Below are 16,985 nucleotides of genomic sequence, written 5' to 3'. Positions count from 1 at the left end.
CAGCACAATAACCTGAAGGAGTGGATGTATGCATATATATTTAAAAAAAAAAAAAATCTAGCTATGAGAAATAACCATGCAAGAGAACATTTAAGTCTGTTTGCTCAAAGCCATGTTAATATCGTTGCAGCCAGTGCAAAGTTACAACGCTGCTGAACCTCTGTTAATAGGCCCATAGGTAGAGAGTACTCCAAATGAAAAATGTACAAAAGTATTTGTAATGTATTCCATAAGGAATTCTCCAAAGAAGCCTATTTGCCTTTTTCGTGCTTACAAAGATGTTTTGAACCGTAAGGGCGTACAAATGGCAACAACACTCGTGCTTTTATCAAAAGACATCTTTTTCAAATTTTAATTTGAAATACAAGTAGCCTGGAGCCTAAGCCGGAACGAATAGGAATGTCTCCCCCGTATCATCGGGGGGAGACACTGTTTATGTTTGCTAAAGAAAAGGAAATACTTGGCCCTGCTACCAAGGAAAGGTGAATGAACCCCTGTGATTTACTGAGGCTGTCGATGAAGAAACGCTTCGTTCTGCCAAGGTAAGTCGAGGTGAAACTGGCGCTGGGCCAGTAAGTAATCAGAGGTTCACTCAATTACACTAGCAGTTCATGAAGCAAAACATACAGAATTCTTTAAAATGCCACTGGAGTTTGCTCTACCAGTTTCCCCACCCTTCCTCGATTTTACTTCTGCCTTTTGTAAATGAAACTGCTCTACGTTTGATAATAAACCCCAGAAAGTAAAATACAGTACATAGACTTTTTAGAAGCAAGTAATGCTGGAAAGCCAGTAGTTCATGTTTATAAACCACAGCTCTTAAATTGGATAGTCAGTGCAATTAGAAAGAAATGGATTCCACAATATATTAATTTAGGGGCAAATGTGATGAAGACTTTCCAATCAGAATAAATGGTAACAAAAGCTGTAAGGGCTTTTTATACAGAAGTCCGCACCCGAGATTCAGTATCAGAATATAACACAAAATTATTCCAAAAATTAGCTTTCCATGAGAACCAGGCTAAAAATGATAAACAGTAACAAATGGGACACTTAAGAACTATCATCTTTATTCTGAATAATTTGAGATTGATCACAATTACTTTAGCACCATGAAAAACATTAGACACTTTTTTTTTCTTTTCAAACCTTTCTAAGAAAGCAGAATTTTAAAGAATGGAGTTAAGGCTAGCAAAACGTATATCCTTTATATCAAAAACAACATACAAAATATGATATCTATAAAGATACTTAAACATGTCAGTGTTATCAGTATTAGCACACATTTTAGTATAAAATCACTCTAATCTTAGCATACATGGTTCTGAAACATTTAAAACGCTGACACCATACATAAAAGACTAAAAGGCATACCAAAAAATATGCCGGTTAACATTCCCAGAAACTCATTCTGGAATTGCAACGGCGCTACGCTTGTCAACAGCGAAACATGCAAGGGAAATTAATTATTTCCTCAGCCGTCTCCCACATTCCAGTGCTCCTGTAGTTAAATGCAGAATGCTTGTGTATGCCCCGGCCAAAACATGTTGTATTTAGATATATGTACAGGCACGCAGACGCACTCGTTGTCGGGGGGACAGATCTGACAGAAGCGCCGTGGTGCCCGAAATCTGCTTCCATTAACGCTCCTGTGGAGGAGCCCCGGCCTGCTCACCACTGAGCTGCTCCAGCTGACCCCCAAGGATGATCCTAAGGATAGGGGTGCTCCTTCGCATCCTCAGACACCTCCTTCAGGGCTGCAAGGAAGCATCTCCTGCCCCTCTGGTACACGCTCTCCGATGCGAGTAAGTGAGCAGGGCGTTTCTCCTTTGAAATGGCGGTGTCCATATTTTATATGTGAAGCACTCATCTGGTATGTGTGAAAACTGCCCTCGCGTCCTTCTGAGTTGACTCGGCCTCATCCTTCACTTCACAAAAACTTGCCTTATCTATCAGGCTATGGGTACGCTAAGGTTTAATGCAGGGAAGAGGTCTGAGAACAGGGAGGCTGAAAAAGTGCTGTCCACATGCAACATGATGTGCATCGACTGAAAATCCAGTGTCTCCAAAGGGAATTTAGGAATGTATATGCCCAAACAACATATGAGGAGCCAAAGGAGAAAAACGTCAATTGTTTACCTCACCTGATAGCAAATATGCCCCTACGGATGGACCAGAGAACTCGTGGCTATGTCATCTTTGACTTTACAATTTAGGGAGGTCCATGAATAGTCATTGGAGGGAAAGTTGGAAGAATTTTTAAATGTTAAAAAGGGATTTGTTATAAAAAAATCTATGTAAGAGTACATTCATTTGAAATGAATGAGTACGTTCGATTGGTACTTCAACAGTCTTCAAATATGTAGCCAGAATAAATCCAACAATACTTTTTATAAATTACGCTTTGTATATTGTTGCATAGCATAGATGTAAATAAGAATCTGAAGGTTCTTCATTATTATTTCAGACTCTTTGCTGAACGGATTTATTAGGATTTACACGGATCTCATGCCTTCTGAAGAGACATCACAAGAGTCAGTCATTCGTAAAACCAACCCCTTGCTCAAAATTAGCGTTGGTTTCAAGATCTGGAGCACTGAGTTACAGCAGAGTAGGACTAGAAATTTCAGCACGCTAGCATCTTAAATGAGCTTATTTCTACACAATTTCTTCTGAAGCCTCCCCTGAAAATATTTAATGGTTAAAAGGAGGGAGATTATTCTGTTTATAGGATGGGGGGGCAATGTATACAAAACTATGAACTTGAGAGAGGGATACATCCGGATCTTTCAATGATTTAAGGGTTTCTTTTGAACTAAAGTAGTATTTTAAGTTTAGAATCTATCCCGAACAAGATTAAATCTGACATAAATTGGGTCATCAAAATATGAGTTCGACAATTTTTTTTTTGACCAGGTTTTCACACCTAAAATTAAGTTTTGTTACAAAAATCGGTTTACATTTATTCAAAGTAAAATTGACTATTCAGTGCTTTTCTCTCCCACTTTTCCGAGTAACAAGCATTTCCACATCATGCAGTTATTTTTTCTTAAGCGTACTGAATAGTTGCTATCTGTGATGTATTTTTTTATTTTATTTTTTTTGAAAGGGAAGACAGTCTCATTTTTAAAACCTCAGGGCACACAGAATGCTATATATCTTTATATAAGTTTCTCAATGTTTAATTAGCCTCACTGCTAACAATCTGAACTTTCCTTTATTTTAACTGCATCTTACCTTATAGGGCACAGTCCTCTTATGCTTATGTCCAATACAGAGCTTTTTCTATTGGACATTTCCCCCATAGATACAAACTAGCAGTAAAGATGCTAACAGAATTCTCATGCATTAACTTTTTTTTTTTTTAACAACCTTTTCTGGAATTTCACATTTTTCTGAAGCCTTTCCAATTTCAGCATTGCTGTAAAACAAACACTAGCATCGGAAATGGCTTCATTATTCCAACGTCATCACACCAACATAACTTCATTAACCCTAACTCTGCATCCCTCTCCTGTGACACCCCAAGTTCACTAGCTGCTTTTAAACACCGCAGTAGTCACGCCTCAATGATTATTCACTGTGTCCCTTTGTCCTTCCCCTGGAGTCTTTTCTTTTCTTTTTTTTTTTTTTAAATGCTGTTCATATTTATGAAGATAACTTACATTTTCAGTTACTCAAATATGAACATTTGGATTTTTATTTACAGGTATGTCCTTAAAGGGTCTGGCAATAATTAATCCATATTAATGTTATGCTGTTTCTATATTATTTATAAAACTTTATAAAGCAATTACTTTATGTTCTCTCCCAGATATTTTATATAGATACTACAAGCACCAAGTCAGGAAGATGCCATAATTATGTCAAGATGTCTTATCAAAATAATTTAAAATTGCATTAGTGCTAAAAAGCAACCTTAGTTTTGGTTTAAAACTCACAAAGCTAAACGTGAAATTTAAGACCTGTGATGAATAATTTTTCATAAAGCAATAGGAAACAAGAGACTTTTATCAACATCTTAATCACCATTTTTTGCGTCGCCCACACAGAAGATAATACTGAATAAAATGTTCTGCAGAAATACTCCAGACAAGAACATCATAGGCTGTTGTTATCGTTTCTGTAATGAAGGCAGCACTTTGTAGTTGTTTGTAATTAACAATACTATTAACGTTTAGTGACATTTTTAGAAGTACGTAGGACATGCAGAAGCAGCAAAAGTCCCAGTGAACCTGAAGGGACCACTGTTTAAGGACTGGTTTTTTTTCTACCTCCACATACCTCATTAACATTTTAAAATCCAGTTCCTTTCAGCCTTACTCACGTGAATCACGGATTGAAATTCTACAATAAAAGCAAGGTATCAGCTCTGGTCTGCAATAATTAGGATGCTCTGCATGATTACGGTTAAAGGACTTTGCATTTTGACAGATGTAAACACTCTAAGTAATGGTACTGCTAACAGAATGTTTCATATCCCACAACTGTACACGGGCTTTCTGAGCAGTTTCCTACGATGCTGGAAAAAGGGAAAAACAACAGAAATGGAAGGGATATTAAATGTTATAATTTTAAAACAGTATCCCCCTGTGGTTTAAGTAAAGAACAGGCATTGTCACTGATTAAGAAAATGCATTTAAATGTGCATTTAGTCTTCAAGATCACATTTAGTTTACTCTTTGCTATGACACTTCTGAAGACGACAAAAATGGTCGGTGTTAAACGGACTTGAAACAAAGAATATTTAAGTATTCCCACTGCATTGCTGATCCATATCCACGAATAAACAATGCACTTGGAAGTGTTTTATCATAAACTGAAAAGCAGTGATGTTTTCATCGCAAAGTATCCTGTTTTCAAATATTTTTTCAGAGAAAGAGGTGTTCAGAAATACACACTTGACAAATAATACGTAATACCTAAGAATACATAAGTAATAGGGACATATTTAGGATGGTAAGCAACAGATAGGACACGCAAAGACATTTCTTTACATTTGAATAAAATACGGAGCTGTATCCTACACACAACTGAACACAGCTGTAAAGACCCATAATAAAGCTGCATGTTCACTTAGTGCAAAAATCTTTAATTGTTGAATGTTGTTTAAATAGCTCACGTATATTTCCACATGTTAAAAACAACTTCATATTATTGCACTTAAGATGTATTCTTTAAAGCTGTCTTGTTTTTAAGAATAAAAAAAATAAAAACCTAAAACGTACGATAGAATAATTTGAAATTTAGACTAATTCACAATACTGCTCCAAAGTACTGCTGTCAGTACAATGTCAGATCTATCAGGTATTCTGAGGTTTAGCGGAAAATAGATATATGTACACACACAATAGTATTGCATTAACAAAACAACAAAAAAGGGTTCAAGAATCTATCATTCAGCAGCTTTACTTCTAAATGTGTTTGCATTCTGAGCTCAGTTTGTGCATATTCAAAACCTATTCCCATAAGAAATTTCATCCTTGATGTTCTTTGTTGAGGCTACTGTGAAAATACAAATCAACGCAAGAACAGGTGAATGATTAAACTGAGCCAGCTGAGGTTTTTAGAGAAAATAAAAGAGATGTTTAATAATTTAGCTTTGTAATGCAAAATGATTTCAGAAAGAGCTAAGGGAATCTAAAATATGCATATTCATGTTCATGATATAGAATTATGAAAGACTGTAAAACAGCATGAGAAACTTCACAAATTAAGTCAGTTTTAAGAGCTACTACATATTCCAGTATAAAACACCCACGGGTGTGCCTGCATTGAATGGACCATAAAAGTTACTGAAGAATCCTGGGTCAGTGAACCAAAAACAGCTTCCACACTTCCAGAAATACATTCTGATGAATTAGAAAAATATTCTCTTCACACACAGAATCACTACGCATGTACACACTAATGCTACAAAACTTCAAATACCTTGAAGACGTGGCTTGAAATCAAACTCAACAACTCATCAAAAGAAGTTCAATGGTATAAAAGATTCTTAGAGCAGTTTTGCAATTTCAGCAATAGTTCAGAAGTTCTTTAGTATCATATAGTAACTTCAGCCAAAAAGTAGAAACATAGCTTTGGTAGAATAAAGTTATGCTGGTACAGGAAAAGAAAGCATCAAAAACCTGATTCCATTTCTTTGACTGGTTTTTCTGCAGCATCTGACACCAAAGTGCTTTCATTTTCCAGCATTTTCTCAGTAGTTTCTCCATCAACAGTTTTTGCTCTTTCTTTTAACTTCTGCCGTTCGTGGACCCAGGGGATGATACATAAAATAGCTCCACCGATAAGTGGGGGGACTCCAGCCAGGTAAAATGCTACATCATAGGTACCTAGGCGATCACGAAGCAGACCTGGAAAGGCAGAGAATTTACCACCAATAAATGCTGGGGCTTTGGGAATACACAAAAATCGTGTCTTGTCTTTGGATTCAGAAACTTGAGGGTTGCCACAGATTATCATCATCACTAACCTGACTACCTGAAGGCCAAATATGGACATAATATTTGTAGAAAGGTATTGCAGAATTGATTTAAAGATTTCAGGTAAAGAAGATCTCATAATGTCATCACTCAAATACTTAATTACCATCCATCATTTAAAAAGTGCATCATATTTCCTATTTGAAAGTTATTTGTTTCACCTTCTCCAACACTTGAGTCTTCTAATGACTTTGAGAAGTTCTCCCTCTTTTGCTAACAGTTGCCTTTGATCAAGTTATCTCAATCTTATTTTAGATATGCTGTACATATTGCATTCCTGGCAGCCTCTTATTTAAAAAGAAAAGTGTGGTTTTCAGCAATTCACTCTACTCGCCCTATCTCAAAACTATTTCTGTCAGTTAAATTCTATTTAAGTATTAATAGCTGAGATAGTATATACGGATCAGGAATGACCTAATCTATGCTGTTACTGCTTTATAATTCTGCTCTTTACAATGCTCCATAGGTCAGCTGTGTCTTACTAAGAATCTTTCAGTAGCCCTCCAACACCTTAGGGTAAATTACGACCAAAAATCACTGATGGTAAGTATTGTAGCTAAAGTTATTCTCACCTCACAAAGAACTCCCAATTTTCATCTTCAAAAATTGTATTTTGTCAGACTTCCATTAAAGGATGCTTAGAAGAAGGAACTAAAGTGACCAGAGCTTTTATGCTCACAATTGTTTTTACAAGAGCAAATTTCTGAGTCCATTTAATTTTCAGAGATTCTAACTTGGAGTCCTTCTGTTACACAATCAACACACAGGCTATCACTTCAACAGCATGGAAGATGTCAGGTCCTAAATCCAACCTGAAAACCTGTATTTCTCTTGAGAGGATTGTTTTACCAAAATAATTTTTAAAAAAAGTCTGAAGCAAACTTTTTAAAAGCACAGTGAATTAATAATCCACAAGCAGGAGTTAAATTCATCACATATTCTGGAGCACAGACAGAAAAAACTTCCAATGTAAATGCACTGCAGATGATATAGGAACAGAAAAATTGGCAACCATAGAAGCATATTTACAGCTACAGACCATGTTTATTCTCACCTGCAATGGGTGGACCAACTGTCATAGGTATTGACATGAGTCCAAGGAGAAATCCTATGGCCTGGGAGACATCCTGAGCCCCAACAAGCTCGAAGGCGATAGGAGCCATAATGCAAATGAAGCACCCATCAAACAGGCCCATGAAGAGACAGACAGCAATGAGACCTCCAAAGACATGGCACAGTGGAATCATCATAGACATCAAGCCAATAAAGAAGAATGAGGCCACCTAAATGTAACCATGGAAAAATATAAAAACATACTGCATCAGACCAGCAAAAACAATGGGAATAGATGAGCTTTCTTGCATTTGTAGTGAATCAAATTGTCTGTCCATATTTACTCAAGATAAATAAGCACGGATTGCCACCATTACAAAGCAAAATAAAACACTTACAACTATCACGACATGCAATCACAGAAATTCCAACACTCGTTTCACAATTTTTCAAAATGCACTTGTAATAAACTATTCAGCGATGATTGTGTAAGGAAGGAATTTCCTGCATAAACATTTCTTGAAAAGTTACTCTTCAATCCTTTCACAAACAAAAGCCACAAAATGTATTTAAACAATCATACAACTAAAACTCTCTATGATTAGACTCCTCACTGCTGTAATTTAAGTAACAATATCAGCATTATTAGGAGCGAAGACTTCACGGTGCTTATATTCACAGGTGGTACCTGAAAGTCTCATTTCAATTTTTCCACAAAGGCATCTTGCTGTATTTCTGTAGCCACGTTTATCTTTGTATATTTTTAATGTTCTCTTTAATCTTTATGTTCTATGAACTTTATGATTATTATTTGTTTGAAGTAAATTAAAGGAATACAAATATGTCTTTCCACAAAATGAAACAAAAGTCATTCCAAGTAAAATCAAATATTTAAAGAAAAGGTTTCGCTTATGCACCATCCATATGTCAAGCATAGGAAACCAATGTCCCACTTAAATGCACAAACAGGTTTCCACACAAGACATAAGCATTGAAAGAAAACAAGGTCACTTGTCACTCCTAAACATCACAACTTTTTGAAAGGTAAGTGACATCAGATGCACTGGACCAGTGCAGTGGTCACAGCACCGAGGCTAATGGATTTCAAGAAGCATTTGGGCAACGCTCTCAGACACATGGTCTGATTTTTGGGTGGTCCTGGGTGGAGCCAGGAGTTGCACCCAATGATCCTTGTGGGTTCCTTCCAACTGGGGATATTCTGTGATTCTATGATCAAATGAGTTCATTAGGAAAAATCCTCAAGCCTTAATTTTTAGGACAGCATAAAAATTACTTTTAGGTAATGTACTTTATTTAGGATACTAAAGAAAACTGCCATGAATCATTTGAAGTATTCCACAGAAACTGAAACTACTGAAGAACTTAGCTTCTTACAGGAATTTAAGGACAGAGGTGAAGGAATTCTCAGTTCTGTGTATTCCAATATGTAAAATACAAACATTATTTAAGCTGAGTTTTTATCTAAGAAATTATGTGCTTATCAGTAGACAAAACTCTAAACCATCAGTAGACAAACTCTACAGTTGACCAGGTTAACTGTATTTTAATTATATTAATTACATCAATTATATTATAATTAATTATATCAATTAAGTATTAATTATTAATTAATTATAATTAATTATATTAATTATATTAAGGTTAAACACAGCACTAAAACCAGAATCTTTATCTGTAAGAGACAGAATATATAATTTTATTACTAAAGATATCATTTACAAAGCAAAATAAGGTGAAATAGCTCCTTAGGGAGTGCAGAAACAGAAGAAAGATTGGATTTACTGGATAGAGCTTTTACAAGCTGTTCAACTATAACACAGTAAAGTTTGAAGAGAAAATAGAGATTTCATCTGCACTGGTCAAAATTCATTTTAAATAATTTTAGCACAAGATAGGATGATAGTATGAATGGTTCGACAACCCAGAATAACACCTACAGTGAAAATTCACTTTCCCTCCTACAAATGCTTACTTGCAACATGAGAGCTGAAGATGAAGAGGCAGAGAATAGCCTAGCAAATGTGAATGTGTTTTTCTCACTTGAAAGTAGGAGAAACCAATGGTGTGCAGAAGCATCAGAATTCATGCCCTAAGTAGGTCCATGGCTTTTCAGTTGTAGCCATCCAACAAAAAGCATAAAAAAGCTTACAGAGAATTACTGCAAGTTTGATATGCATCTGATAAAAAGAACTGAAGGTATTTGTGCCTTGTAACACCTCAATGCCATCTTTTCACTTCTAAAACTTAATATTGAAATTTCCTAAAAGTGTAAGAATAGGTACTGGATCAATCTCAATGAATGAGATAAAGTCACAGTCTCTTTCATCAGGGAGTCTATACGTATGTAACCATGGCAACAAATACTTTTTCTTCAGAAAGTTGGTTCCTTCCCAAGAATTTTTGTTTTGAGTAATGTAGTACAGATAATAGCCATTAGATGTCTCCCTTGCTATACCTCATTTTATAAAAAACATCAGACTAAGAACACCCAGTAGTTGATAACATGTAAGTTATTAACTAAAGTTTTTCCAAAAATCTGAACTAAAACTGACACTTTCTAAAAAAATAAAAATAAAAAATAAAGTGTTTATAAGTGTGGAGGGCAAGAAATGGGTATCCATCTTCATCCCCAAGCCTCAGCATTTCCGGAAACTGAAGGAACAGTACTTTTATCTCTTCCATACAACTCTTTTTGCAAGTAACTCACTTCATTCAGCAAAAACTTCTCAACTGAGCACCTCTAATATTTGCATTGGCTGAATCAGCATGTGCTATGCACAGAATATACTCTGGACCAAATTATCACCTAACAAATATCAAGAAAGAAGAACCAAAATCCTTAGTGGAGGAACATGAAGAAATCTTTCTGTATGCATCAAGCAGTTATGGGATAAAACAGGGAAAGCAGAATCCAGAGAATCATGAAAGGTTTTCTCGCTCCCTTGCTAACAATTACTAATTTCTGGCATTCCCAGATGAAAATTGCCAGTAGGTAGTAGCCATGTTTTCTTAACACTAAAAACAAAACCAGAAAGATCAAAAAAGATTCATGAAGTTTACACCAGAGGCCCCTAGTATCAAAAAACATATGTTGTTTGCTAGAGTGCTGAAATCTCTCAAATTTGAATCCTCAATCAGTTAATTCTGCTTACTTAATGGTTCCTTCAACTGTAGCCCTCAGAATACTTTTTGTATATATGCATATTCCTTCAAAACCATGTGAAGACATACCTGTAAATAAACTTTTTTTGCACCGGGAATATAATCGGCAACTCTGCCAAAAATCAATCGGCCAATTCCTGAAGTAATGCCCAGACACAGCAGAAGCACTTCTTCTCGCACGCTGTCACCAAATCTGTCTTCTACATGCTTCATCTATTTAAAAAGAGGGTTGAGAAAATAAACAGGCTTTAGAACAAAAAGGAAGAGAAACTGTAGAAAACCTTGAGTTAAACAGAGGTGATCTGCGAACCTCAGACTTAAATATGTCGACAAATGATCCAACTTGTATTTTCTACTTGGACAGGTTTTAAATTTTTTTTTTTTTTTTTGCTGCCCCGACTTACCAGTATTAAGTGCAATACAATAAAAACAATCTGAGAATGCGTTGTTACTTTATTCACAATTTTTAAGGAACTTACTTCAAGAAAATAACAAGGCTAACACCAGCAAATTAAACAGATCTCAAAAAGCATCCCCCCCAGGCACATTTAATATACTAGCAGTAGATGCAACAAAATGCTGAATCCACAAATGATCTCTAGAAGAACTGGTTGCTTCACTGGTTAGGTCATACTCTTAGGTCCAAGGGCACCGAATGATTAATGAGCATCACCACAATCCTGTTTTGTGCATTAAGGCAGGTATACCAAACTTGTAACACAGTTCAGGGGAGGAGCAAGAAGGAAATGGGCAAAGCGGCGGAGGCCAGACAGTGCAGGCAGGGTGGGTCTCCCAGGCTGGCTCATCCTGACATCGAGGGACAAGGAAGAAGAAGAGCAGGAACCACCAGCAGCGCCAAGCACAATGGGAAGCACTTGCAGGAGAGGGAGCGTTAACAGCAACAATAAATAGGGCAGCCGCAGGGGAAGAGCAATTTAACAAACCACTTCGACCTACAGAACTAAAGCAACTGACCTATGGTCCTGCAAGTAGACCATCAAATACAGACGTGATGAATTACCAGCATCGGTAATTCTAACCTTTTAAGTCGTGTAAAAGAAAAAAAGAAAAGAAGAAGAAAAATCACAAGACTGGCTTGATGGATTTGGATTTCTTTTATACTCTTTCTGGACCACAAATAATAGCTTTTGTGGGTATTAAAGCCCAATAATTTTAGGTGGTGTTTTGTTTTTCATTTTGTTTGGGTTTTGGTGGTTTCTTTGTTTATGTGTGGGGTTAAAACTGCCATGAAGGCCAGAAACTAGCCATCAGACGGACTTTTGCGCAACCACTTTTTGAAACACTGTTGGGCAACACTAAACGCACCAAAGTGGGCATGAAGAGATGTAGAAATTATCTGCATGGTCCCGTGATCGCTGTGCTCAGAACTAGTTCTGAAGAAGAAATTGTAGAGACTCAGAGGTAAGAAGTAATCTGAAGAAAGTGATTTTTAAGGAATGACACGGTCACCTTGACTCAAACGTTTTTCTGCAGGCTGACAGACCTGGTTAGCAAAAGCCACACAGCAATTTTTGTTAAGAGCAATTCTGATTATGTAATATCACTTTAAACTAGAGAATCCTTATTCCTCTATCTATAATGGAAAACTGCAGTTTTAGGAAATACTTCGAGACAGAAATACTCAGGATTCTCTTGTTAATACACAAGCAGAGCCATTTTTTTCAACATAAACATTTGCTAAGTGGTGGTTGGTTTTCTTAAATATAAAAACAGTTGTTTTTTGTTTACATATCACAAAGTCTATTAAATCCAGTATTTATTTGTCTAATATAATTGATTTTGACAGAAAGTAAGAAAAACAAGTGTTGTTTTGTTTTCAAGCATCAAGTCTAACTTGTTTGAAAGATACTTCCTATATCTATTTTTTGAGGATTTTTTTCTTGCTTTTTAAGGCACACTTAGGAACAGCTTCTGATGAAGTTTTTCTTCTGGAGTGATACTTAATATAAAAGATAATCTGTTGTACTTGATGGTGTTCTGTCAAAGGGGAGAAGAAAAGCTGAGTTTTCCCAGCCCTACCTTTCTGTGTCTGTCAACACCTGCTGGCACAGCTGGCAGAGAAGCCCAGGTATTTTCTGCCACTCTTTCCACCTGTTCTGCTTTCATGTTTCTGCAGCCTCCAGCTCCTTTAATTAGCAGACCTCATTCACCCAATCCCCAGAGGCTTTTCAAGAGGTAAGATAAAGGTCTACATCTAGATAACTACTAGCTGTGCATCTGCAAATGAGCACCTGGATTTCTCAAAGCAACACTCCAAGGGTGAAATGCTGTCCTCTCTCAGGTCAACAGAGGGAAAGCATTAGATTCAACCAGCTTAGGTAGGAAAACAGCAGCTACTTGTCTTGAGCTTCAAACATCTAAATTAGCAGTTATTTTTCCAGAATTCACTCCTTATAAGAGCACGGCAACCTTCAAGAGAGCTCCCAAGAAGATGCAAGGAGAAATTGTTTCCCCAGAAGGCCAGCAGGCAGCGGAGCGGGCTGTCCAGAGGTCTTCCAGACCCAATGGGCCAGAGCCCTGAGCAACCTGGTGTGCGCTCACAGCTGACCCTGCTTTGATCAGGGGTTGGACCAGAGATCTGGGGGGACCCAGGCACATGGCAGACACAAAGGCCAAAGCATTTCCCTATGGGTTTTGCCTGTCCTCCGTAACGTACCAAACCTTTCACACTTGTTAAGTTGCAAATCTAATTTGTCCACGTGTAGCAGAGGCCTGCAATTTTGCCTGAGCCAACCAGTACAGATAATGCAGCTCCAGAGGCTTAGGAGATAAGGAAAGCATTCCGAAGGAAATCTAGGATTACATATCTCTAAATAGAAAGTTATGACAGAAAATCTGCCACACTTCCGAATTATGAAGGCTACGCATCTATAAATAAAAGAATCAGCAAATTATTAAGAGTTTTACACTTTTTCATTATTCTAATTTTAGAATACACATTTTTCCCAAAGGAAGTTGAAGTAATTTTTTTTCTACATTACAGTACGAAAAGTAGAACTAAACTGAAAATTTTCAAGATTTGCCAGACTAGCACAGCTTCTTCACCGTTTTAAAATAAGTTATCTTTGTATCATTTACCAAATCAAGATATAGAACATGCATAACAGAATTGAATGCCTCCCTGGCACTGGTGTTCTACCTTACACCATTGCTGTCTGTATCAGGGTAACACATACACAGATCTTACTGTCCAAATTCCCATTACTGTTAGGATGAGACTAAAAGAAAGATTAGCCACTTGGCAGTGGCTGTAAGGGTTTCAGATATACTATCTCGGGCAACTCTCCATCCAGACAAGACTCAGATTTTGCTAAGATCTTCCTTTCAATGCATACATGTTTCAGCTATGTTCATGCACTGAATCAGTGAGAGACAAAAATCTGAGTACAGCTCCAGTTCTTTTTTCCGAAAACAAAGAACCAGAGAATGCAAATTTGAGAGAAATGATAAACTAGTAAGAAATTATTCTATCAGCTGCTTTTCTCCTGTGTATATTCCATTTTGGGAATTCCCAATCAAGTAAAGCTTTAGGAGGTTAAACGCAATGCAATCTCTTTCTTACTGAAAGGGAGGGCCAACAGCAATATATAACCTATGAAAGTTTGAGCACAATCAAAAATGTAGCATTTTCTTCAAACAAAGCAAGTCCTGATGTCTGACACTACCCTTACACTGGTTCTGAATGAAAGAAAGAAAACATTTACAGAAACAGCTGTTACTGTATGCAAATTGGAGATAATATTCCAGTGAAGTCTAACTGCTCCAAATTAACATTTTTCTGAAGTAGCTGGGAAGTTCTTTTGGTTTTGATTTTTCTTCCCCAGACATTAAAAAAAAAAAAAAGTCTACACAAACAAACTTTTCATTCTTCAGGCTTTCCAGAAATGCATGAGTCCTACAGATGTCCAAGCACAACGTTGATTCCTTGGAATGCAAAGCAGTGACCCGTGACTACAAGTAACCAAGACGAAGCTTTGCATGAGGTGCCAGGTGAGGCTAAAACATAACCTTACACACAAAATCTATGATCAGAGACTGATCTATCATAGTGGCCATCCCACTCCGTATGGGATCCACCCTGAGATATAAACTAATATTCAGACCTGTTTCTTTTTTTTTTTTGTAAGTACTAATTGGCCCTCTTAGCCAGATAACAATTTCAAATCCAGACACCCCAAATAACTCTAGACTTGCATAAAGCATGAAACTCAGTGATCAGTCTAGACACTGCAGTATCTCCATAATCTACTGATTTGTCCATCTGTTTCTAATATGGCATTCAAAAACCCATTCAGTATTATTAGAAGACACGATGGCCTTGAGCTCAGATTTTCACGGGAAATCTGATTATTTGTTGATATTTGAACTCAGATTATTTGTTCTTTCAAGCTGGAAGGGCAAGAAAGGCAAAAGACAGCAAGAAATTAAGCGCACGTCCAAGCAAATGTATTAGCAATTGACAGGCCATGGTTGGAGCAGGTATAAATGGAAAAAATATACTGATATTCATCTTCAAGACTAAAACTAGATCTTCAAAATTTCAGAAAACTAAATGATTGTTTCTTTCATACATCATCCGAGAAAAGAACAGCCTTACTGATGATGCACAGACCTTTCTGTTCTGTTAGTGCCATCACACAGAATCCTTCTTTCAATTAAAGAACCAACCACATGTCTAAACAAACTGATTCCTTCAAAGTCCTTGAGTGCCTTAATAAAGATTTATCAAGAACTTTGCAATGAGCTGTCCTAGAAGATTGAAAGTTTCGGGGTGTGCTGAAAAACAAAGCATGAAATAATTCTAGCTAAATCACTGTTTGTTCTATAACAAAAGAAATCAACACACACACACACAAAAAGCAACTTGGTTCCCAGAGAACTGTAAAATAATAAGCACATGGAAGATCATTTCATGCAAATACATTTCTGATCTAGACTCTGATGAAATGCTTACTGCTGAACCAAAAGCTCATGGACCAGCAACTTCTGAAATAATCTTGACTCCTGAACATCAACTGAAATAGTGATATTCATGCCAGTAAGCATGAAATAGCACTATTAATACCTAACATAGAATGACAGCACTCACACACAGATAAAAACATATCTGAGATTGATAAAGTTTTTTTTTTCTTTTTTCATTTTTGTTTTAATAAATCAAGTGTCTTCACCTGACAAAAGTATGTGTATATATCTATGTTCCTGGAAGAGACATTTCCATTTACATATTTGCCACAACAGTGACATTTCCTCTTTCTAGCTCTGGCCAATTTAATCTACATAACAAACAAGGAAAGAATACAAGAAGCAAGGTGATTATTACATGACAACCAGGAAATTTTCTATTATTCCACCAAGTAAAGCAGATTAAACAGAATAATCCATACACTATAATGTTGAAAGACAGAGAGCTGGGGATGTTCAGACTGAAAAAGAGAAGGCTCTGGGGAGACCTCATTGCATCTTTTCAATACTTCAGGGGGGCTCATAAAAATGAAGGGGAACAACTTCTTGCTTGGGTAGATGATGAAACAGGAGGGAATGGTTTTAATCTGAAAGAAGGGAGATTTAGATTAGATGTTAGGAGAAAATTCTTCATTTAGAGGGTGGCGAGGCACTGAATACCCCATCCCTGGAGGTGTTCAAGGCCAAGTTGGATGAGGGAGGTCCTGGGCAACCTGATAGTGAGTGGTATCTCTGCCCATGGCAGGGGGGTTGGAACTAGATGATCTTTAAGTTCCCTTCCAACCCAAAGCCATTCTGTGATATGATATGTACGTTCAGTTTTACTCGAGAAATTCAGATTATAACAGTTAACAGGTTAACTCTTTGGCCTATTTAACACGAAAAAAGGCTAAGAATTCAGACTAGATAAAGAAAAACTTAGGTTGAAAATCACAGTTAGTTTTGTTTTGTTTTCCAAAATAGCTAGTCCTGAAGAAGTTTGCCACCCAAAACAGTATTTTTTTTAAAATCTCTGAGGAGATGTTAAGATTATCTTTAAGAACGTGTGGAGAATGAGTATCATCTCAGAGATCAAAACAGGCAACATATGCATAAGACTTACAAAGTGGAGACAACAAGGCAAGGGTCATTAACCAATAACCATTTTTTCACTTATTAGAGTCACAAAGGTTAATCATTTTTAAAGCAATTAAACCATATCTCAGGTCTTGAAAGGGTACATGCCAGCAAGGAAGGCCCAAAAAAATATTCAGGGAATGGTGCAAGAAAACACAC

The 16,985-nt window shown here is 36.8% G+C and overlaps 1 protein-coding gene across 4 annotated transcripts in view; it reads right to left on the bottom strand.

Moving 5' to 3' along the window:
- Positions 1-1,050: 1,050 nt before the first annotated feature.
- The window catches only part of SLC16A10 (solute carrier family 16 member 10), a 73,282-nt gene continuing 57,347 nt past the window's right edge, over positions 1,051-16,985 (bottom strand). For all 4 annotated transcript variants that reach the window (XM_083831550.1, XM_083831552.1, XM_083831553.1 and 1 more), the window contains 3 exons: positions 10,794-10,937; positions 7,543-7,771; positions 1,051-6,359 (listed from right to left, as the gene is read on the bottom strand). In XM_083831550.1, coding sequence (XP_083687676.1) covers positions 6,124-6,359; positions 7,543-7,771; positions 10,794-10,937 — 609 coding nt within the window. In that variant the 3' untranslated portion in view covers positions 1,051-6,123. The remainder of the gene's footprint in view (positions 6,360-7,542; positions 7,772-10,793; positions 10,938-16,985) is intronic.

Source organism: Anser anser (genome assembly GCF_964211835.1).
Source record: "Anser anser genome assembly, chromosome: 3".
NCBI classification, from domain to species: Eukaryota; Metazoa; Chordata; class Aves; order Anseriformes; family Anatidae; genus Anser; species Anser anser.
Note: the sequence above shows the minus strand (reverse complement) of the source record. Positions and strands in the feature narration are given on the sequence as shown.